Raw genomic sequence first — 25,675 nt, forward strand, 5'->3', positions numbered from 1 at the left:
ATGGCCTTATAATGATATTCTTGTATGACAGTATTATTTTTGGAAAAAAAACTCAGTTTTTTATACACATATGCTACTTTGTGACATAATTGTTCATGGTGTATGCCCCTATGCTGCAGGTGAGTTTGGTGACGTGTGCAAGGGGAAGCTGCGGGTTCCCAGCCGCCCAGAGATGACAGTGGCCATCAAGACACTGAAGCCTGGAGCCACTGACAAGAACAGACTGGACTTCCTGACAGAGGCCAGCATCATGGGGCAGTTTGATGACCCCAACGTGATCTTTCTAGAGGGAGTCGTCACTAAAAGTGAGTACACGCGTACATGCACAGTCGACATGCTCTATCAAAACAGGGTTTAATGCATATGTTTAAAGTGGCGTCCCAAATTAGCATGTGCAGACTGAAAAAGCTTATCTGGAACATAACTTGACGCACGTGAATAAAACCCTCTTTCCCAGAACGAGTCTTACATTTATTTACCCTCTCTGCCTTTCTGTTTGTGGATTGTCCGCTGCTGTTTTAAGAATTAAAAAATGATTTGAGTCACGTTCTGAGAAAACTGGGCATAATGCATGTGCGTAAAGTGTCGTCCCAGATTAGCCTGTGCAGTCTGCACAGGCTAATCAGGGATGATGCTTTCTGGCTTAACTTGACTTCGGTAAAGAGGGACTTCATTGAAACTAAAAATACCATAACAGCAGAAAGTGTTGCCCCTGATTAGCATGTGCGGACTGCACAGGCTAATCTGGAACGACACTTTACGCACATGCATTAAGCCCAGTTTTCTCAGAACGCGACTCAATTTTGGTCATGTGCTGTTGAGGTTATGTACCACTTAGATATGAACCCATCATTGTACCACTCAGTTCTTGATTGACAAGTAGCAAGAAGTCGTAATTATGCCAGAACTTAAGTTTTATTGGAAGAGTCTTGTTTTAGCTTGTAATTCAAGTGTGTTAGTCAGATGTTTTGATTAGCTTGTAATGCAAGTGTGTTAGTCAGAGGTTTTGATTAGCTTGTAATGCAAGTGTTTTAGTCAGAGGTTTTGAAACACTCGTTTTTTTATGAAACTAGAAGGTGTTTCCTTTTATAGTGTCTAGTTGTTATGTCCCAAATGACATTCATCTTTATACAGCTCTTGCATAACAACATGTTTTGTATGCATTTTTGGTGAATTAGTAATATTTATTGGGTGATATAAATTTTGTTCAGTTCAATTATGGTATCAACTAGTTCATCTTGTCAAAAAAGTTTAAACATTCAACAACTTTTATGCAAAGTCATTCATTTGAATTTCTAGAAGAAATGTCGTGAGAGGAAGATATAAAGACAATTACCTCAATGTTTTGTCCTGCCAATTGAACTTTATGTATTGTTTGTAAAGAAATACTGTTGCAAATGTCTCTTGAAATGGAATGTGCTGTATATTTGATGTGAAAAACCAACTGATGGGAGTGCTTTTATACATTCTGCAAATGGATTGGCGTTTGTGTGCAAACTTGTTTGTCACATAAGTTCTTGCATAGCCTAAGAGATATTTATTGAACAGAAGCCTTAGATGAGTATCAGCTATAAAGTCTACATTAATTGAATCGGGGAAATATTGTTTATTGCTCTTAACTACAAAATATTATAAGTAATTGCTTTACATGTTATTAACCTTTCCAAGGTGTAATTCAATTTAAGTTTCTATCTTACAATTATAGTTAAAGGTCTTTTTATGCAGTATTTTGTCTTGCTGTATATTGTTTTATGTATACTGTCCCTGTAATAGGTGGTTTTTAGCTCGGCTGTTTTCGGAGAAAACCCGAGGTATTGTCATAGCCAGCTCGCCGTCCGGCGGCGTTGTGCTAAAACCTTAACATTGGCTCTAAAATCAAAGTGCTTCCACCTACAACTTTGAAACTTAATATGTAGATGCACCTTGATAAGTTCTACACGTCACACCCAATTTTGGGTCACTGGGCCAAAGGTCAAGATCACTGTGACCTCTAAAAAAAAAAATTCTGACAAGCTTTTGCAGCCGAGCCTTGGCACCTGTTATGCGGTGCTCTTGTTTATATCCATCATGCCCAGCAGATACATGTTTCATTGCTTGTTGCATACTGTCTTACATAAGTGTATTTTCTGTTTGCAGCTAGTCCAATCATGATTGTAACAGAATACATGGCCAATGGATCCCTGGATAGTTTTCTGCGGGTAAGAAATGTCAAGCATATAATGATCCTTGTTCTGGGAAAACTGGGCTTAATGCATGTGAAGTCCGCACAGGCTAATCTTTGATGACACGGTCTGCCTTAAATGGATATTCACTTTAAACAAAAAATATCATTAAGGGGAAGTGTTGCCCTGATTGTGCTGGCTTCACAGACTAACCTGGGATGACCCTTTTCACACATGCATTAAGTCAGTTTTTTTTTAGAATGCAGGTTACACAAACAGCATTTGATATATTTCAATAGAGAAAAGTCATGTGTAAATGCCCTATTCTTATATACAAAGTTTTAATAGGTAAAGCAGTAAATATTTGTGGGAAAAGAAGTCATATTCAATAAAGTACTGTATCTGTATTATGTGAATAAATTAAATAAAAAGATATCTTAGTGCACAACAAGTAGCTATGAAGCCATGTACTTCAAGACCTTTCTTATTGAAAGGCATATTTGTACTATCATATTTTACATTTATGGAAGTGTGAAAGAACATATTGATATGACAGAGATAATTATGGGCAGGCTTTCTATGCACTTAATAGTAACACAATGTTTAAAACAAGGATAAATGATTTCGTTCTAAACAGTAATTTCTGTGACACTGTTTTTGTTTGAAACTGTAACCAAGCCCGCTATGAATGTTGCTCAAAGCCAAGCTGAATCAGATATCTACCAATACCAGTTTTATAGCCACCGGATCTTTCATCAATTATTTAGGAGAAAGAAGCAGTAGCATGGGACCCACCACGACCATGTAGAGGCAATAATTTCCCATTTCACTGACAAGAATGTGAGATTGAAATGTCGACACAAAGTCTTTTTCTCTTTACTAGCACATGTATTTATGAGAGTTTCCACTCTTGCTCATCTTGAAAATGGTCTCTTCTTATTTAGATTGAGTTGATGAATACATAATGGTCAATATGCAATTTTTTTTTAAATAATGCAATTATGAATAATTTATATTATTCCAATATTGAATCATTCAGATATGTTTTTGCCATCCCTAGTTTAAATAAATTTCTTACATTCAGTCAAATGTAAGCATAAGGAAATTGAACATTAATGTATTGTCTGTACTTTATGTATAGAATATTGAATGTTCACTGTAGTATAATTAAATAATAATGTGAAAAAAATTGAAACTTTATGTGATTGTATCGTGACAACAAATGTTAGAAGAATAATAAAATATACTAAAATTCAGAATAACAAACTTTTAAAAATCTTGATGAATCTGTTTTAAAAAAAGGTTGTTTCAAACACTATTCGTTTACTCATAAACATTCTGCCATAACTGTTTTGCTGGCATCTCACAAGAAAAGCCATAGAGCATACTTCCACATGAAATCAGTGCTCTATATAATTTGATTCTGGATAGAGGGTTGGATTGGATGACTTCAAAACATAAAGCTTGCACACCGGGTGTCATTTCTTCCAATTAACTGCCGGATTTCTTGCAGCCAATCATAAACATGCCCAGCGTATATGGAAGAGCAGTATTTATGGTGATTGTCTAACGGCCAAACCATGTTACATCAGGGCGCTAATGCAGCTTTATGCCACACTGTTTTCACTTGGTGCCAATAAATTACATAATATGGATAGCATGGTTGATAATATTTGACTTTTTATGGAAAGTCACATGATTTATTGCCTAATTGGATCCCTATTATAAAGTGCCCAGAGGAAAAAAATGGGGGAATTTGCTTTATGAATATAAAATCCTAGACCTAAAGATTAGTTGAATGTTGCTGTTGTTGTAATTGTTATTTTTGTTGTTGCCTGCTACATTTATGAATGTTACATAGGTTTACATTCAGCAGAACATGTATTTGTAGTTCAAAGTTCTCTTTGATTTATAGCTTCTGAAGCATGAATCATGATTATTTTGGTAATCACATGCCATACAACACTATCTAATGCTATCTCCAAGTTCAATAGTACAAAAAAAAGAAGATTGTATTTATCAGTTAAGATTGATATATAAATATCAAATGAAAGAGATTTAATACATCTGTATTGGGTTCATTGTTTGAGTTCCATATTTTGGTTATCATTATACCATCATGAATAAATATGTCATATGTCCACAAGCAATTTCGTAAACCAAGAAACAAATGTGATAAGCTGGATCCCATATTTCATGGTGCCTTATTTGGACAGTTTTCATTTCAAGTAAAGATGCCTAGAACTTGATACCGACATTCAATAATGTGAAATTTATTACCAAAGCTCTATGAAAATTAGTAGACAGAGTATGTAAGGAACAGAGCCAATGCCCTATGGGGGAATCGGACTGAGACAAATTAGCAGGAAGTTGACACATTTGCTGTATGCCCGTGATCGGCATAATCTGATAATTGTAGGAAAGATGTTTTCTACCCGCAGCGGGAATTGTCTTGTCTAGAGACTTTCAAATAGTAAAAAGGAAGTTACGTTGTGATTGGAAAATGATTGTTATTTAGATTTGTACTTGTGATAAAAGTCAATTTTCTCCGTGATTTGTGGCGAAATAAGGACCTTACATCTGTCTAGCTCAGTGCAATTTTATGAAGGGGGTATGCAGGGGGTTAGGCAACAATTGTACTGGCATAAAAATAATGGGTCTGGGAAAAGAATTTTAGCCAAGCTCTGGTTAAAAAAGGCTTTATGCAAATGTCTAAAGTGTTGTTCCAGATTATCCTGTGCAGTCCCCACAATGCTCATCAGGGACACTGTCCGCTTTTATGGAAAAAATAAATAAAGAGATTTCTTGTAAAAAAAATCCAGTCTAGGTGAAAGTATCAATCCTGAAAATCCTGTGTAGACTTCACAGGCTAATCTAGGACACTTTGTGCTCATACATTAAGCTCCATTTTCCCAGAGCGAGTCTCATTGCTCTGACATGCAGTGTAGATTGCTGTGACAGAAGCATGCAGTGTAGATTGCTGTGACAGAAGCATGCAGTGTAGATTGCTCTGACTGAAACATGCAATGTAGATTGCTGTGACAGAAGCATGCAGTGTAGATTGCTCTGACTGAAACATGCAATGTAGATTGCTCTGACTGAAACATGCAGTGTAAATTGCTCTGACAGAAACATGCAGTGTAGATTTCTCTGACAGAAACATGCAGTGTAAATTGCTCTGACTGAAACATGCAGTGTAGATTTTTCTGACAGAAACATGCAGTGAAGATTGCTCTGACAGAAACATGCAGTGTAGATTGCTCTGACAGAAACATGCAGTGAAGATTGCTCTGACAGAAACATGCAGTGTAGATTGCTCTGACAGAAACATGCAGTGTAGATTGTTCTGACAGAAACATGCAGTGAATATTGCTCTGACAGAAACATGCAGTGTAGATTTGTCTGACAGAAACATGCAGTGAAGATTGCTCTGACTGAAACATGCAGTGTAGATTGCTCTGACAGAAACATGCAGTGAAGATTGCTCTGACAGAAACATGCAGTGTAGATTGCTCTGACAGAAACATGCAGTGTAGATTGCTCTGACAGAAGCATGCAGTGTAGATTTCTCTGACAGAAACATGCAGTGTAAATTGCTCTGACTGAAACATGCAGTGTAGATTTCTCTGACAGAAACATGCAGTGTAGATTGCTCTGACTGAAACATGCAGTGAAGATTGCTCTTACTGAAACATGTAGTGTAAATTGCTCTGACAGAAACAAACAGTGTAGATTGCTCTGACAGAAACAAACAGTGTAGATTGCTCTGACAGAAACAAGCCATGTAGATTGCTCTGACAGAAACATGCAGTGTAGATTTCTCTGACAGAAACATGCAGTGTAAATTGCTCCAACAGAAACATACAGTGTAGATTGCTCTGACTGAAACATGCAGTGTAGATTGCTCTGACTGAAACATGCAGTGTAGATTGCTCTGACTGAAACATATAGTGTAGATTGCTCTGACTGAAACATGCAGAGTAGATTGCTCTGACCAAAAAATGCAGTGTAGATTGCTCTGACAGAAACATGCAGTGTAGATTGTTCTGACAGAAACATACAGAGTAGATTGCTCGGACAGAAAAATGCATTGTAGATTGCTCCGACAGAAACAAGCAGTGTAGATTGCTCTGACAGAAACATGCAGTGTAGATTGCTCTGACAGAAGCATGCAGTGTAGATTTCTCTGACAGAAACATGCAGTGTATATTGCTCTGACAGAAGCATGCAGTGTAGATTTCTCTGACAGAAACATGCAGTGTAGATTGCTCTGACAGAAGCATGCAGTGTAGATTTCTCTGACAGAAACATGCAGTGTAGATTGCTCTGACAGAAACATACAGTGTAGATTGCTCTGACTGAAACATGCAGTGTAGATTGCTCTTACTGAAACATGCAGTGTAGATTGCTCTGACAGAAACATGTAGTGTAGATTGCACTGACAGATACATGCAGTGTAGATTGCTGTGACTGAAACATATAGTGTAGATTGCTCTGACTGAAACATGCAGTGTAGATTGATCTTACTGAAACATGCAGTGTAGATTGCTCTGACAGAAGCATGCAGTATAGATTGCTCTGACAAAAACATGCAATGTAGATTGCTCTGACAGAAACATACAGTGTAGATTGCTCTGACAGAAACATACAGTGTAGATTGCTCTGACAGAAACATGCAGTGTAGATTGCTCTGACTGAAACATGTAGTGTAGATTGCTCTGACAGAAACAAGCAGTGTAGATTGCTCTGACAGAAACATGCAGTGTAGATTGCTCTGACTTAAACATATGGTGTAGATTGCTCTGACAGAAACAACTCCCATAATTGTCATTCTAAATTGTTACTTGGCTGTTAAATGAAATCTGTACCACATAAAAAACAAAATCTCTAATGATGCCGTAATAACTGAGGAAATCGCTCAGAGCACTGTGCCTAAGTGGTAATGAAATGGTGAAATTACGAGCATAATTTCACCACACTAAGTCTTAATACAAGCAAATTGTCTCCCAGAATAAATACAAGAAGGCGAACTAAAAGTAAAAAGGATTTAGGGCAACATTATTCAGATGAACTTTTTCAGATTTTACTTGAAGTATGTATTCTTAATTCTGACATTTTGCCTTAATTAAAAAAAAAAATAGCAAGTGTGTAGATTAAGCCTGTTATTCTATTCAATTTGAAAAGGCAATTTGCCATTTCCCAATTGTTAATTTATAAAAAGATATGGTATAGTTGCTGGTTGAACAACTTCAAAGCTAAAGTTTTTTATTTATTTGTGTTGCTTTGGTTTCCAGAAAAATGACGGCCAGTTGTCGGTGATTCAGCTGGTGGGCATGATGCGGGGCATTGCTTCCGGCATGAAGTACCTCTCAGAGATGGGCTATGTACACAGGGTGAGTGCAGTACCACTGAACATTGCAGCCTTACCCTCTCCAGGAATCATACCACACCATATAACTAAGATATCACACCATATAACTAAGATATCACACAATATAACTAAGATACCACACCATATAACTAAGATACCACACCATGTAACTAAGATACCACACCATATAACTAAGATATCACACCATATAACTAAGATATCACACCATATAACTAAGATATCATACCATATAACTAAGATATCACACCATATAACTAAGATATCACACCATATAACTAAGATATCACACCATATAACTAAGATATCACACCATATAACTAAGATATCACACCAAATAACTAAGATATCACACCATATAACTAAGATATCACACCATATAACTAAGATACCACACCATATAACTAAGATACCACACCATATAACTAAGATATCAAACCATATATCTAAGATATCACCCCATATAACTAAGATATCACACCATATAACTAAGAAATTTCATCAGCACTCCCCGCACTACGCTTGTATTGTATTTTTTGTTAAGAGGTTGTCTCCTCTTAGAAAAAAAAAGTTGAGGCAGAAAATGCTGACCCTGTCCCTGACTGCACTTGTTTATCTGGGACAACACTTGGACACACATGCATTGAACCTCAGTTTTTGAGACATGGCTCATGTGCATAATTATTTGCATGGACAATTGTAAGTCTGTGTCTCCATACAACACTGCAAATAAAAAACTTGTTTTTGTTGTTTTATCAAAATTTAGGAAAAATTGTAGGGTTGCGTACTATTTAAACAATAAAACTGTTGTGAAAGCTTGATATAAAACTAGCTTTTCATAGTAATATTTATTTACAATAATTTTTGGACACATTCAATCAGCTTTGGATAGAAATTGTCTAGGAAATTATGCTTAAGTAAAAGCAGTTTTCTGTAAGTCCATTATGGCGAGGAATAGTTCTGACACACAGAAATTATCTTTATGTGGCGTGGAAAAAGTGTCTTGAATAGTTTACCAGGCAATTACATGTTCCTTGTTTCGGAAATCCATACTAAAGTCCTAAAAGCTTTGTTGCGATTCTTTTTAATACACTTTGCCAGTTTCTGAATTATTTGTTGTTAGCTGGGTGTCTTCTCGTGTAAAATAAGTTGGGCAAAATGCAAACTATGCAATCTTGCAATCTGCAGTAAAAATATTCTCAAATGAATATTGCCAATACAACAATTCTCCAAGTATTTTCTAAATGGCTTGAAACACTGTTGATTCAGGATGACTGGCAAATACATCTTGCTGTCCATGTATTAAACCGTTAACTAACTGTGTGAAAATCATAACTCAAAGTTCATGTAAAAAGCTTCTGAGATTTGACTTTGCTGAGGCCAGAAAAGCAAATGTTAATCAAAAAACTGCCATTGCTAGGGAACTAAGAGCATTGACCTACATTCCTAGGAGAGTTAAGGACATATTTTACTTGTAACAGGTTTCAGTTTCATTCCGGAAATCCTGACAGGGATTTATATTAACCTGTTGCCGCTTACAATTATATGGCCAAATAGATCTGTCAGAAACATTTCTTGATTGGAGAATGCTCCTGCCTCTAAGTTTCAGCAAAAGAGGTCAATATTGGTTTACAAGAGTTCAAGGCCATGATTTAGATGGCTAAGACAGATCACGCATTTTGGATCACTCCTATTATATTACAGAAACAGTTTGTTACTCTCAAGGCCACATTTATTGTCATATATGCAATTGGCTGTCTTGTTCATGTTTAGTTGTACTATTTTATATGTTTATTTGAAAGTGAAGTATAAATATTATATAGCTTCATTTCTCGAATGAGTTAGCAGATGTGAGAAGAATATACTTACAAAGTTACTGCAAATGTTTGAGTGTCAAACAATTTTGCCTGGTGAAATGATTGATGTTATCTGCACAAAACATGGCTTAGACAACAAAGTAAATCGCTTAAATAGATATTTATTATGAAAATATTTGCATGTGGTGCATTCAATTACTTGAAAGTATGTTTTTAGTGCCAAGTTCATAATAGTAATATAATCAATGAAGAAAAAGAATTGCATAAGATTTATGACCATTGAACAATGGAAGCCGTGGGAGAAATATTAGCTTAGCCCCCAACAATTGAAAATATATGTCACAATTTTCATGAAAATTTGATAAATCGAGTACTGCCATACAGCATGTAATGGTGATTGTAAGAGCTGTTATAATGTTTTTAAATACCAGGCAATAAATATTGTGATATTTGAATGTACAACGGTCATGAGAACCTTATACTCCGCTCAGAAATGCAGCATTACGACCATTAAGTCTTGCTGCCTGATGCTTTATTGTTCTTATAGGAAAACTGTCATATGGAGATCTTGTCTGCTTAGGTCTGGTATCCGTGTGCCTAACGTATCAAGAGCCCTAGAATAGTTTTCAAATGTCTGTTTTTGTTATGATCACAGATAAAAAAATACCTAAAATTCAAAATATTCCCTATAACCTGATATTTTTTGTAGAGATAGAGCACTTTTCACAAAAAACATTTCTGGGTTTAAATAACGCCTCTCCATTCTAGATCTCAGATAGTATGCATTAATGATGTAAACTGACTATTTTCACTCATCATTGCAAACAAATATGTTTTATAATATTGTTTCAAATGATTTTTACCAGCTAAAAAATCTTAATAGATCCACTAAGCCTTAGTTAATTGACTCGTATTGCCCCTACTATTCCTGCAATGCTATTTCCACTCAATTGATGTATAGTGTCCAGTGGTGATAGTTCTATTTATGCGACCAATTGCCCCCTAAATATTGCCTCTGGACCAAATATAGTGGTGACCTGCCACATTCATCTAAATTTACTTTCATTCAGATTGGACGTAAAAATCACATTGAAGCCCATATCAGATGTCAATGCCTGTTGTAAATGTCCTGCGGCCCGGTGCTGGTCACCTCATGTCACCAGCAAGGGGCCGCTACTGGGATGTGATTAATGACCCTTGAAATCCTCACTTTATGTGTTCGATGGTCTGATATGTCACCAGCCTGGCAAGTGGCAGGGATATCAATTCATATCCCAGCAGTGGCACTACCTTGTCATCTTGTATACTCCATATGATGTGTATGGCAATTCTGTCACATGACATTTATCTCTAAATCTCAAGTTATTGGTATGCATAGTACATTGATTTAATTTAAATTTATTAAATTAGTATACAATGAATATGTGTTTTAGTGACTATTTGTTCTTTACAACATTGAGGTATGTTTAGATACAATATCTTGCTCATTGGCTGTGTGCTGAAGTTACTCTTGCTACCCAACACACTATTTGATACACATGGGACAAACATTGCCTCATTGCTTTGTCAGTCTGAACAAACTGTTACAAAATTTAGTAAATGCTTAAATAAACCTAGCTCTGGGAAAATGGGGCTTAATGCATGTATATATAGGAAGTCTCTTGTTTGCAAAAAGTTTAGATTAGTCCTGATTAGGCAGAAAGAGTCATCCTTTACTTAGCCTGTGCAGACCAATCTGGGACAACACTGTACACACATGCATTAAGCCCTATTGTGCAGACCAATCTGGGACAACACTGTACACACATGCATTAAGCCTTATTGTGCAGACCAATCTGGGACAACACTGTACACACATTTATTAAGCCCTATTGTGCAGACCAATCTGGGACAACACTGTACACACATGCATTAAGCCCTATTGTGCAGACCAATCTGGGACAACACTGTACACACATGCATTAAGCCCTATTGTGCAGGCCAATCTGGGACAACACTGTACACACATGCATTAAGCCCTATTGTGCAGACCAATCAGGGACAACACTGTACACACATGCATTAAGCCCTATTGTGCAGACCAATCTGGGACAATACTGTACACACATGCATTAAGCCCTATTGTGCAGACCAATCTGGGACAACACTGTACACACATGCATTAAGCCCTATTGTACATGCCAATCTGGGACAACACTGTACACACATGCATTAAGCCCTATTGTGCAGACCAATCTGGGACAACACTGTACACACATGCATTAAGCCCTATTGTGCAGACCAATCTGGGACAACACTGTACACACATGCATTAAGCCTTATTGTGCAGACCAATCTGGGACAACACTGTACACACATGCATTAAGCCCTATTGTGCAGGCCAATCTGGGACAACACTATACACACATGCATTAAGCCTTATTGTGCAGACCAATCTGGGACAACACTGTACACACATGCATTAAGCCCTATTGTGCAGACCAATCTGGGACAACACTGTACACACATGCATTAAGCCCTATTGTGCAGACCAATCTGGGACAACACTGTACACACATGCATTAAGCCCTATTGTGCAGACCAATCTGGGACAACACTGTACACACATGCATTAAGCCCTATTGTGTAGACCAATCTGGGACAACACTGTACACACATGCATTAAGCCCTATTGTGCAGGCCAATCTGGGACAACACTATACACACATGCATTAAGCCTTATTGTGCAGACCAATCTGGGACAACACTGTACACACATGCATTAAGCCCTATTGTGCAGACCAATCTGGGACAACACTGTACACACATGCATTAAGCCCTATTGTGCAGACCAATCTGGGACAACACTGTACACACATGCATTAAGCCCTATTGTGCAGACCAATCTGGGACAACACTGTACACACATGCATTAAGCCCTATTGTTTAGACCAATCTGGGACAACACTGTACACACATGCATTAAGCCCTATTTTCCCAGAGCAAGGCTCAAATGCTAAATGCCTTTGTTTGTTTGCATTTCTGGTTTTATGTACCATAAGAATACAGTAGCTGAATTTGATCTTATTCAACTTCTGTAAAAAAATGTTGGAATGTAATGTTACCATTTACTATAATTTGTCGTTTGCTTTACATTTCATGTTCAACTTATTTAACCCTCTATTAGCTTAACGAGCAAAGTTGAATTATTCTTATAATTATTGGCTAGTAACCCTAGAACTGATTTTAACCATGGCATTTAAAGTCTTGCTTTGTAAAGTGAAAAGTTAATATATGGTTCAAAGTGAGTTTTAATTACTTCTTACTAGAACGGCACTCAATCTTACCGCCAATGAACCAGAAGATATACATAAATTGCCTCGGTCCCATTGTTGTGAACTACTTCAGTTCGTGGCTCATTTATCAGCTTAGGGCTGCTATTGGGTACAAATATTTCATGTCTGATCTTCCGTTTTAATTAATGGAGAAATCTGCCACTTTAAAGCTAAATTGTAAAATAACATGAAACACAGCTATGTCATCATGGAAATGAAAAATAGTAATTTTTATGAGGTTTTATTATTTATTTTAAATAATAGTCATAATTTATGATTGGAAAAATGTTATAATATGGTTATAAAATCTAGACCCGCTTATTGATGCTTTAGCCAGGGAATATGTTTATGATACCTATTACTATAATTTTGTTGCAAAATATGCATGATCATATTTAAATGAATTATTGGTTGGATCCTTAGCTATTTGAATTAAATGACCATAGCATGTATTAATTAAATTATCTCCAATGGAAATCCCATTAAAGGCAGCTAAGGACACATAAACCTGACATGTTGCTGGACATTTGAGGTGAACTTGTGTACATGATGTGTAGCCCACAATATGGAGGATGGGTATCATTTACTTGTCTCCAAGCCCTGTCCAATAACTGCCTATCAATTCATACAGTCATATCATTGATCATCGGGAAGGCCGTGTGATTTAAGCTTCTGGGAAAACAATCAACTTTTATTGAGGACATGAAAAATCTTTTTGCAGTTGACAGGACTGAATTTGCCAAACAAGACTTTTGTTTTCTCAGTGTCAAAACAAAGGGTCCATGTAAGCTCAAAATACTGAAAAATGACCACTTTAAGTTGTGAACATTGAAAGAATGGCTTGAGCAATTAAAGACTTTTGTCAGGAAAGATGATCATTTTTCATGCTTAACTCAAGTGGCAATTATTGAGTTGAAATGAAACCTTCTTAATGGCTTTTTCATTAATTAATTGACCGTATGATACCCTGACTTGCTTTCATTCTTTTCGCAATGGGATAAAAATTATGTGTTTGAACCATTTAGCACTGCAGTGAAGTGAAGCCAGTTAGTCTGTACAAATATCATGTTGAACTGCTTTATGTTAGTGCAGTTTCTCTAATGTTCATCCACCAAACACAAAGAGCTAATTATGGTTTTATCAACAGTATTATGATAATTTTGTGTTGCAAAACAATTGGCAATTCCTAAATATTTTAACAAACAATGCTTTAAACTAAAGGATAATGGAAAAAACACAACAAAAACATGGTTGTAAAGATGTAATTCTTATAGTTATGTTTGCAAGGATGTTGATGATGAATATGATGATATTGCTGTGTTTTTTTTCTCTTGCAAATGATGAATAGAACTTAAAATGGAATGCTAACATTTTATAAGCATTGCACTCTGAATTCATTCTCCTCAGGGTGGTTTTTAACACCCTTTGTGTCATAGATTCCAGTAGTTCTCCTAATTGGCTCCTTGTTTTATGACCGTATGTGTGTTATGTGGCTTACAGGACCTGGCGGCCAGGAACATCCTGTGCAACGAGAGTCTGGTCTGCAAGGTGGCGGACTTTGGTCTCTCCCGTGAGGTGGATGTTGACACCACAGAGGGCGCTTACACCACCAAGGTATGCTGGGATACCATATTGTCACATGACCAGGTTACATCACACTGTGATCACTGGCAGATCTCTCACTGTGACTCAGGTGTTCCTTGTCATTGGATGCTCTCCAAAAGCAGTGCACTTTGGTCCTCTTTGTATAAATGTACTGCATATAAAGTTGTTTTGGTAAAAACTGTCAATAAATCATATAAAGATTTGATAATGTTTCTTATATATGCTTTTCAGTGAATTATAGAATTGTATTGTAGAATAAAAATTTGATATCAGTGAAAAATCAAAAAGTAAAAAATATTTTTCAATCAAATGCATCAGCCTTGCAGTGTCAGTTACCATTCCGGATAAATGCATGTAGAATATTGACAGACATGTGTTTACAATTAAATCCTTAATTACTATCGACAAACCGTCATTTTACTACAACAAAACACATATTATTACACTCTTTTCCTACCATACTCATTTATGTGTTGGTTTAGCAAATTATGATGATGTCATCATACACACACTTATGATGTTTTACGGTAACTAAACAAATTAAATTATTTGTTTAAATTTTGTACTTAAGCATACAATATAAAGACAATTTGTTGCGAATGTTTTTTTTTTTTCATAAGCACTGGAGACATAACATTTTATCAAACGCAGACATCAACAATATCCTTGATAACATGCATTATTATTTGTGATAATGTGCCAAGGGAACTAACTGCTGCTTGTGTACTAAAACCCATGGTTGTATTCCTTTGATGTGAAAGAAAGTGGTAAAGAATGTTTAAAAGTACAGATTTGTTTATATTTTAATAGTAAAAAAAGAATGGTTTTGCTAACTATACTAACTTAGTGATGTTAAAAAAATATAACGAGTATGCATTCTTTGCTTCATCTATAATGCTGGTCAATGTTTGACTTTATATTTTATTGAATACTATATCTATCTGCAGGGAGGCAAGATACCAGTTCGTTGGACCGCCCCGGAAGCCATCACATTCCGCAAGTTTACGTCAGCGTCAGACGCCTGGTCATTTGGGGTTGTCATGTGGGAGGTTATTTCGTACGGGGAGCGGCCATATTGGAACTGGTCAAACCAGGATGTAATCAAAGCTGTAGAGAAAGGATACAGACTGCCCCCGCCAATGGTAAACTAACTCTTGTGTTATCAAAGCTGTAGAGAAAGGATGCAGACTGCCCCCGCCAATGGTAAACTAACTCTTGTGACCAAGGGGCCCCAGACTGCCCCCGCCAATGGTAAACTAACTCTTGTGACCAAGGGGCCCCAGACTGCCCCCGCCAATGGTTAACTAACTCTTGTGACCAAGGGGCCCCAGACTGCCCCCGCCAATGGTAAACTAACTCTTGTGACCAAGGGGCCCCAGGTTTGATCCCTTATCAGGGAACACTCTCAAGATATTTAAAAAACAACACCAAGTACTGGGTCTTCCAAGGAAACAACACGAGAGTGAATGTATAAGCCTAGGGCTATTTTTGCAATAAACTTTTAAAAAATCGGGTTTAACTAAGTGAGAACTTGTTTTGGAGCTGGTTTGTTACCCAATCATTTTCATTGCATTGAAAAGGAACATTTAGAATTGGTTAAATATTTTTCATATATATAGAATGGGATAATACTTATGGTGTAAATGTGGTTCTAGATAAATAAACATTAACCTAAAACTTTGTCAAAGAGTTCATGTCTATTAATTATAATTTCAAGACTTGCAAATCAAACCATGAATTTCATCTTCACCTTGATTGATTAAATAAGCAACATGTATTCTGTTTATTTGGAATGTATATCAAAATAATATATCCCCAGACTTTAACTGTTTCTAAGTGCTGGTTGCTTGGTAATTGATACTATTACAACTTTAATAATCCTGGTAAATGTTGCTATGACAATTTTAACCAGCCTGGTAATGGTTGCTATGACAACATTCACCCGCCTGGAAACGGTTGCTATGACAACTTTTACCAGCCAGGTAACGGTAACTAAGACAACTTTTACCTGACTGGTAACGGTTGTTATGACAACTTTTACCAATCTGGTAACAGTTGCTACGACAACTTTTATCAGCCTGGTTGCTATGACAACTTTTAGGAGTGCCCTGAAGCCATCCACCAGCTCATGTTGGACTGCTGGCAGAAGGAGCGTGGGCACCGCCCAAAGTTTGTTGCCATCGTAAAGTCACTCGACAAACTCATACGGGCTCCAGAACTCTTGAGGAAAATGGCGAAACCAAAGTAAGGCAGCAGTATTAGATGTATATTACCCTTTTTCGCTCAGATGCGCGGTGAAAATGGCTATAAGCAACCAGCATAAAACCTGACCAGCCTGTGAGTAACTCGCTGTCTGTTCAGGTTTTAGGCTGTTTGCTAATCATCACTATCTTATGATTTAAAATCAAGCCTTTATAACTTGAATCTATTTTGATAAAAAAAGTCTTACATTTAACGTAATTTTCGTATCTACTACAGACGGGTCAAAATGAGTATCTAAGGGGAAAATGGTTAAGATAGTACTAAACTGGTAAGAAGTTATGATACTAAAAGCAAAATCAGTTATGTCAAAACATTTAGACAAGAGATTTCTTGAAGGAGAAAAATAATTATAAGGAATAAAGAGCAAAATTTAAATTTAATGAAATGGTTTGAAAACGTTTGGAATAATGTATGTCAGAAATACCACTTCCTGTCTACTAAATGTATACAATTTTGTCTATTGTTTCTCTTTTAAGTGAACATTTTGAGTTTAATTTGTTGTCCTCGTCAACAAGATCTGCTCTTTTGTAATTGGAGGTAAAGAAATACACCGTGTGTTAAAATGCACAAGTTACAATGCTCTGTTTGTGTGAAATATCATACATCTATATGTGGACAAGGGATATCCATTCATTGAAACAATTTCACAGGTTTACAGTAGGATGCACATAAGAAAACATGATGGATGGTGTGGGTGTGTATATGCAGTACAAGACATTGTTAATTCAAGGATATTACAAAATATGAAATATTTAATTATATTGTAAATATCACAAAACTGTTACCAAATCCAATTGGAATGTGCTACAACCCGTACTCATCTCTCAAGCCTAATATATTAATTAGAACTTGTATTTTCTTTATTGTGGTTTTTCACTGTATTTAGAGAGAGAAATGTGTGCTGCACATCTGAATATCTTGTTGACTCCTTGTATACATGTAAGCTTTGCACGAAAGGTTAATGGTCAAACGCTAGACTTCTGACAAAAAAATTAATAAAACTAACAAAGTTTTGCTTTAAAAAAACGAGTACCGGTAATATCTTACAAGTAATGTTGATCCACAATAAAAAAAGGGGCTGCAAAAACTGTTTTAAAAATGTCAATTTTTGTACACATAGGTGTGCATTTAAGATGGTTTTCGATATTTTTTAGGCCGCATGTGTTTGTAGACAACACTCCACCGGAAGTTGCCAACAATTTCGCCTCCGTAGAAGAATGGTTGGTTGCAATAAAAATGGACCGATATCGTGATAACTTCATGTCTGCAGGGGTCACTAGCATGGACCAGGTGTTACGCATAACAGTTAAAGACTTGGAAACCATTGGTGTTTCATTGCTTGGACATCAAAAGAAGATTATTAACAGCGTTCAAACCCTTCGTGCTCAACTGCTTGGTCCACAAGTACAACTGCCCCATATGCACATGTCAGAAGGGTTTCTTGTATAGCAAACACTACTGCACTTAAGGAGCAGACAACCTTACATTAGCATCTACTGCAAAGTGAAGACAGTTTGCAAAATTGTTTTCACTCGCTTTTTGTGTGGAATATATGTGTGTGTACAAACTTGAATATAAGAAATGCATTGGAGTCCTGTGAAGAGGAGTAAGGTGTGGATCACCTTTGACCTGGAACACATTGAAAATGTGGCTGAAACTGAGGCACTGTCATGTTTAGTTGATAAAAGTTATAGTAGACTTTTCAGCAATTCGAAATACACAATAACAAGTTTTTTTACCACATTATGCAAACTATCGCAATATCTTCTGCTGATGTTCTGTTTCATATTAGAACGTAATTTTGTTCAAGGTAATTTTGTGCAAGTGAAAATTTGTCATGATGCCTTTTAACTTAACTTTGCATCATGTATAAAATATAAACCTTGTTTGTACACCATGGTCAAGTGCTTTTTGTGATAACTAGTTGAACTTTGTCATAGCAATATATTTAATTATGTGTGTGTATTATGTGTTTGTTTCCAGTCTACATGCATAATGTGGATTCTATAAGAATGTATATTCATATTATTCCACCATGGGTTTCCATGCCAACACGTGTATGTGTAACTTGGTTGGGTGTGTTATAATATGTTGTTGTTAATATACATGTATTCTGGGAACTTGTCATTCTGTTATTCGTGCAATGTGTATGTACATCAATGTACTAGATATGCTACATTTAAAATAGTGATTTAGATTAAGATAAAACCAAAACCAGGCTAGCGAATAGTGTTGGATTTGTTTTTGTTTCGTATAATATTTTTTGTAAAGAAATACTATGAAAACCATGTGTTGCGGTGCATAATTTATGATCCTGGAAATCTCATGGAAACATTGAGTTTCTGTATTTGTTTGGAGTATGTAGTAAATACAGTCACATGTAATAATTTATAGTTAGTTTTCTCATGTCAGAATTAACATGTGATAATATGTTGCTATAGCAACTTTAAAACACACTTAAATGATTGACACCTGAATAATGTGACTGGGTATCAAGCCTTCCTCATTTTGGGATATTGATTCTTATTTGTAAAGGAACCTGGATAATTCTGTTTTGATTTTAACTAAAATATTAAAATAATTAAACATTTGGCATACTTGAAGAAGAAATTCAAAACAACATTTCTAGAAAAACAGCAGTCACAATATTCAGTTGTTAGTCTCCAGTTCTCAGTACAGGATTCTTATCAAGGTATCTTTGGGGATATAGGGCCAGTAAGACTGGAGGTTAACTATGTACATCCTCACTTGAATTATTTATTTAGGTTCTAGAAATTTTCTATAAAACATGATTGAAGCAAGCTATTATCAAAAAGTTAGGCAATACATATGTCGTTCCCAAAATAAGGTTACTTCTATTTCAAAATCAGGAGTATTGTCCCCTATGCTGACAGTGATTGCAAAGTAAATTGTGTCTTGTTCTGTGAAAATTGGGCATAATGCATGTGCGTAAAGTGTCATCCCAGATTATCCTGTGCAGTCCGCACAGGTTATTCAGGGACGACACTTTCCGTTTAAATGTTTTTTTTCGTTTAAAGGAAGTCCCTTTTTACCAAAAATCTAGTATAGGCAGAAAGTGTCGTCCCTGATTACCCTGATTATCCTGTGCGGACTGCACAGGCTAATCTTAGACGACACTTTACGCACATGCATTATGCCCACTTTCTCAGAACAAGACACATATGTACTGGCATTTCCCAATAAACCAATAAACCAATATATAGTCAGCCAGCATACCATATGTATCATCTGAGTCTTCTAATTTTTAATGTCGTTAAAGAAACTTACGAAAGCCATTTTGTTTTATTGTTCTTGTGTAATTGAATGTTATCAAAAACGATTTTGTGTGCTGATTCTAGGCTTTGCTTTTACTTGAATGTTGAGAACTACAAATGAAACGCTGTAATAATCTTTTCTTATTAACATAACTACAGTAACAACTTTGTTAATGCCATGAATTGATTTGGAATCTTTAATTGTTGTCAATGTTATAAAACACTATTTTAATATTTGTCATCACATAATATACTAGAATAACTAGATACTTAAGTAATTAAATAATTTGAAATTGTCTGATGTGCACATGTTTTAAGCCAATTGATATATATAGGCATGTTGAGAAGAACCTGCTGTGTGTTGCTTTTGAATTTGTATGACACAACTTCAGACAGATAATTAATGATTTGTTGTGAAGGCACTTGTAACATATCAATACAACATTGGTACTAGCTAGACTTGCGATAAAGCTTCCTTTTTTTCATAAACCTGTTAATATACTTCTTAAAATGGTCTGAAAATTTCTTTATGAGATCATTTCGTTTTATATCCTGTCATAAATAACTATTTATAACATTAGCAGAAGTTATGTCATAAATAGTTAAATTTAAAGTGTTTTACACAACCAATTTTTGCATAATTAAAATGAATGGCTGTGAATAAAGCTGTATTAGGACCCGTGGGTAATGAAGTAATTGGAATTACAGGAGGTAGTAATTCTTAATATTGAGTACGCAAATTACAATTTCAGTTTTTACTAAATTAACAGTGTGGGTCTTTTCAACCTATCCATTAACATTTCAAAGAGGCTTTTTGCATGACCTATTGATTTACTGTGCATCACCTGGATTTTAGTTTTTCATTTTACAAAATACTATTGAACTTTAAAAATTATTTTACTTTAGACACAAGATTTCATGGGTGTTTTACTTCTAATGATTAAAATATTTTTATTGTATCATCTGAAACTTTTAACACTTTTGTTCAATAATGATTTATTTTTAATGTTTTGTGTCATTTTAATTCTCAATAGCATCTCTTCTACAATATTCTTGGAGTATGTCTTAGTGAAGAAACATGTTGTAAAGTTTTAGTCCAGAAATGTTGCAGGTATATTGTTCAAGTCAGAAGCTCCATCATGTTTCTGCATGCTGTATTTGACATTCCAAACACTTTATGAGCAGTTAATTTCAATTCAACGCTAATTCTACTTATTTAGATGAAATAAGTAAATACATAATGCTTAAACTTTTTATGTTAGGCGCTTTAAAAGCAGAATAGAGAAGCAAATTTTATGTATATTTCTATTTTTCCTGCCATTTTCAGAAGGGTTTTGGTCTGAAGTGTTGCTAATGTACTTTGAATTAAAAGCACATGTGTAGGTCACTTGAGTATTTCATGGTTACATGGTCATTATTTGTTGTACCTTTATCTGCTGAACATTTGTTGTAAGGTATCTCTTTGACACAAACCAAAGTTCGGAAACTAGGGTGACATACATAGTATTGTTGTGACTTCATTAGAGCCTCTCTAGGAAAACAGGGTTTAACGCATGTGCTTACAGTTATGTCCCTGATTATGCTGTGCAGTCTGCACTGGCTTATTAGGGACGACACTCCCTATTTTTCACTGTATTTTTCCTTTAAAGAAAGTCTTTTTTAAGCTAAAATCCATTGTAGGCGGGAAGTGTGTTCCCTGATTAGTCTGTGCAGACTGCACAGGCTAATCTGTGAGGACATTTACGCACATGCATTAAGCCCTGTTTTCCCAGAGCGTGTCTCATGTGTAATGTTACACACTCTTGAAGAGCAAGGACATACAGGGTTCAGTGTTGTGATTCAATATCAGTCAACTAATGTTGTGTCAGCACTTCCTTCAGTTTCGTTATTAAAACTTGTTTACCGTAATGAAATATTGACCTGTGTTTTTTTACCAGTTTTCCTCTTTCCTCTTATACTTTTTTAATAGTTTTGTTCCCTTTGTGTTCCAGACATAAAGTTGTAGGCTTTTCAGTGACTATTTTCATAGTTTGCTATCATTTCTTTACTAATAGTGCTTCCAATGATCAAACTCTGGCTTATTTTTGTACATTCTCGTCAGATATTATCAAAATATTAATGGCTGCTAACAATACTACACAAAGTTGCTATTTCAACTTATGCAGTTCTCAAAGTATGTTATATAACATAGTCTGACAAAGTAAGCACTCTGCTCAGAAGTAAAACTACTCAAATAATGTCAACGTTTTGCAAATGAAGACTGCTGAAGGAAATATGCATTGTTTTATTATTCTATTTCATGCAGATGAGATTTGTTCTTTATATTCCCTTCCATATGTTGTTTATCTATAATTTTGTTGATTTATTTTATGTCTTATGTTTTGTTTTAATTTTGTTTCAACCACAAAGTAGTGCAAGATGTAAATATTCTGTCTATATTCTCTCTTTCTGTACATACAAGTCTGTGTTATCATGTCACATATATTCTGTACATACAAGTCTGTGTTATCATGTCACATATATATATATGAGCCTTACTCTAGGACATCAGGGTTTAATGCATTTGTGTGAAGTGTCTTCCTAGATTAGCCTGTGCAGGGTGAACAGGCTCTTCAGGGACAACACCTTCCGCTAAGACTGGATTTTTTTATAAGAGAAGACTTTCTTTAAACAAAACATTCCTTAAAATGGGAAAGTGTCATCCCTGATTAGCCTGTGCTGATCCACTGGCTGATCCGGGACTACTCTTTATACGCATGCATTAAACCCCATGTCCCAGAGCAAGGAATGCCTGTGAGGTATTGTTGTTGTTTAAATCATAAACTTTGCACTGTATTGTAATACACTGGGTGAGATAATATGCTATAAAAAGAATTCCAAAACAGAAACAATAGTACATTTTTATTAAAATTTAATGTAACTGTTATTCTCTTTTGCATGTTATTGCATGAAATCATAATGCAATACATTTTGTGTCTGTTGTCCAGCAATATAACGACATATTCCAATTATTTCCTGTTTTCATAGTTTCTCTTTCACACAAAGGATTAACAAGTAACTAAAAGTAAAGCACAGTTGCTGCTTGTTACAAGTAAAAATACAGTTCCTTGCTGTTGTAAATATACAAGTACATTAAAGTTGATGGTCACACGTTAACTGTCATGTTGTAAATACAACCATGTTTCATGCACATGTTGAAATGATTGTGTGTTCTTTTGTTTTGCCAGGAAGACTTGTGACAAAACTATATATATTATATAATGATGGTATTATTGGGAAGCTGTTACAATTTTCTTATGATGAATAAAAAAGATATTTAAACTGCTCTGTCATCATTTATATCCATCTTGCCTGTGGTAAGTTTGATATAGCACTTACATCTGTCAAGTGTATGTATGTGTGTGCATCATGCATCCAACCGTTTCCAGACTCTTAAATTTGTCATTCAATCCGCTATTTTAAAATAAGCTCCCCCCCCCCCCCCCCATTAAAAGATGTTTTGTTGTGTGTAACTTCCATCTGTCACATAAAAGGTCAAGGTCACACTTGGCAAATTTGGCCATAACACAGCTTTTACTGAATTTATCTTGGTCATTCATCAGGCATTTTGGGGTTAAGTTACCACAAAAGATCACCATGAGGAGCAGTATATGTCATGGTTAAGAATGTAACTCGTCATTAAGCATGCAATTTTAGTAATAAACAAGCAAATTCGTTGAATTGATATCCCCCGCCATTATACTTTTGGACACAAAAGTTTTCTGGACGGATGGACAACCCCAATGTGCATCATCCTCTTATTCATATATGTACTCCTACCAAGTTACAATGAAATTTATCAAAGCACTTCCAAGATCTGGCTCCAGACACACACACACAAAAGCATTTTTTCAAGATACAAAGGGCCATAACTCCGTTATTATCCAACGGCGTATAATGCCATTTGGCGTGCATCATCCTCTTATCCTTATACTCATACCAAGTTTCAATGAAATCCGCCATAGCACTTCCAAGATATGGCTCCGGACACAAAAGTGACGGACAGAAAGACGGATGGACGGACAACGCCAACACAATATCCCTCCGCCTATGGCGGGGGATAATTACAACAATGTCAACAATGAGGAGACGGCATGCTGCATGTAACGCCCTTATTCCTACATCAAAGTTCAACGTCACACTTGAAAGTTGGAAGGTTGCATTGACCACAAGACCTCTTGTTCTTGCTGTTACTTTCTCATTCAACATGCAATTTTAAAATAACCTATCACAAAGTCAGCCCTTAAAAGAACAAGATCAGGATGCATTAAAACGAAAAAGGGTCATGATTCTGCCAAAACATTTCACAGCCAAAGATCCAACATTTATCTATGCATTAGGGTCATTCTATTGTAAAAGTTTAAGCAAGATCCATAGATAAGGATTGTCAACGCAAGCTTCAGGATGTACTTATTGACAAGTTCTATGCTAAATGCCCTATGCTTCAGGGGACATTAAATGCATGATGAATGAAATTCAATGGTTATAACTCGTAAGTGCCTAGTGAGATTTGCATGCATATTGAACTTGACTTTCATTTTTAGCTCGGCTGTTTTCGGAGAAAACCCGAGGTATTGTCATAGCCAGCTCGTCCCCCATCGTCGTGCTAAAACCTTAACATTGGCTCTTAAACCAAAGTGCTTCCTCCTACAACTTTGAAACTTCATATGTAGATGCACCTTGATGAGTTCTACATGCCGCGCCCATTTTTGGGTCACTAGGTTAAAGGTCAAGGTCACTGACCTCTAAAAAAAAAAAAATCTGAAAAGCTTTCACAGCCGAGCGTGGCACCCGTTATGCGGTGCTCTTGTTTGGTAATAATTTTTTTCTGAAAGTTTAATGACAATCAGATTAAAACTGGTTGATATAGAGAATATAAATTATGAAAGTGCCATATTTTGAGAAACTCAAGGGCCATAACTCCAAAATGCCTAATTAGATTTGGCTGGTTATTGAACTTGTTCTCAATTTTAAACTAATAAATAAACATTTTCAGAAAGTTTGTTGACAATCAAACGAAAACTCTTCCACAAAGTGAACTGAACTGAAAAAAGTTTAAACTAGAAATGGCGCGGCAGAGGCCGACGCGTATCCCCACGCCGCATGTTTGACCCAAGGGCGCCCCAGGGTTGATCATGGGGCCATGCATAGTTGAGATTGACTGTATTGTCATAAGAGAAGTTCAGTATCAATTAGAAGTGAATGGGTGTAAAAATAAAGAAGTTATAGTAAAAGGCAATTTTGGGAGGGTGTGGCCTATGTGGGCGGGGTGCCCCAGGGTTGGTAATGGGGCCATGCATAGTTGAGATTGACCGTATTGTCATAAGAGAGGTTCAGTATCAATTTGAAGTGAATCAGTGTATTAATGAAGAAATTATAGTAAAGGCAATTTTGGGCGGGTGTGGTCTATGTGGGCGTGGCGCCCCAGGGTTGGCAACGGGGCCATGCATAGTTGAGTTTGACCGTTTTGTCATAAGAGAGGTTCAGTATCAATTTGAAGTGAATCAGTGTAGAAATGAAGAAGTTAATGTAAAATAACCTAAATTTTTTTTATAGTAAATGGATTTTTTTGGTGGGTGTGGCCTATGTGGGCGGGCGCCCCAGGGTTGGGATTGGGGCCATGCATAGTTGAGATTGACCCTAATGTCATAACAAAAGTTCAGTATCAATTTGAAGTGAATCCGTGTAGAAATGAAAAAATTATAGTAAATGGAAATTTTTGGTGGGTGTGGCCTATGTGGGCGGGGCGCCCCAGGGTTGGGAATGGGGCCATGCATGGTTGAGATTGACCGTATTGTCATAGGTGAGGTCC

General features: G+C 36.1%; 1 protein-coding gene across 2 annotated transcripts in view; it reads left to right on the forward strand.

Annotated features, from left to right (window-relative positions):
* Positions 1–23,145, forward strand: part of LOC127880547 (ephrin type-B receptor 1-B-like) — a 125,330-nt gene extending 102,185 nt beyond the window's left edge. For both annotated transcript variants that reach the window (XM_052427857.1, XM_052427858.1), the window contains 7 exons: positions 120–305; positions 2,137–2,198; positions 7,457–7,555; positions 14,183–14,296; positions 15,235–15,429; positions 16,389–16,531; positions 17,704–23,145. In XM_052427857.1, coding sequence (XP_052283817.1) covers positions 120–305; positions 2,137–2,198; positions 7,457–7,555; positions 14,183–14,296; positions 15,235–15,429; positions 16,389–16,531; positions 17,704–17,998 — 1,094 coding nt within the window. In that variant the 3' untranslated portion in view covers positions 17,999–23,145. The remainder of the gene's footprint in view (positions 1–119; positions 306–2,136; positions 2,199–7,456; positions 7,556–14,182; positions 14,297–15,234; positions 15,430–16,388; positions 16,532–17,703) is intronic.
* The last annotated feature ends 2,530 nt before the right edge of the window (positions 23,146–25,675 follow it).

This window comes from Dreissena polymorpha, chromosome 5 (assembly GCF_020536995.1).
Source record: "Dreissena polymorpha isolate Duluth1 chromosome 5, UMN_Dpol_1.0, whole genome shotgun sequence".
In the NCBI taxonomy this organism is placed as follows: Eukaryota; Metazoa; Mollusca; class Bivalvia; order Myida; family Dreissenidae; genus Dreissena; species Dreissena polymorpha.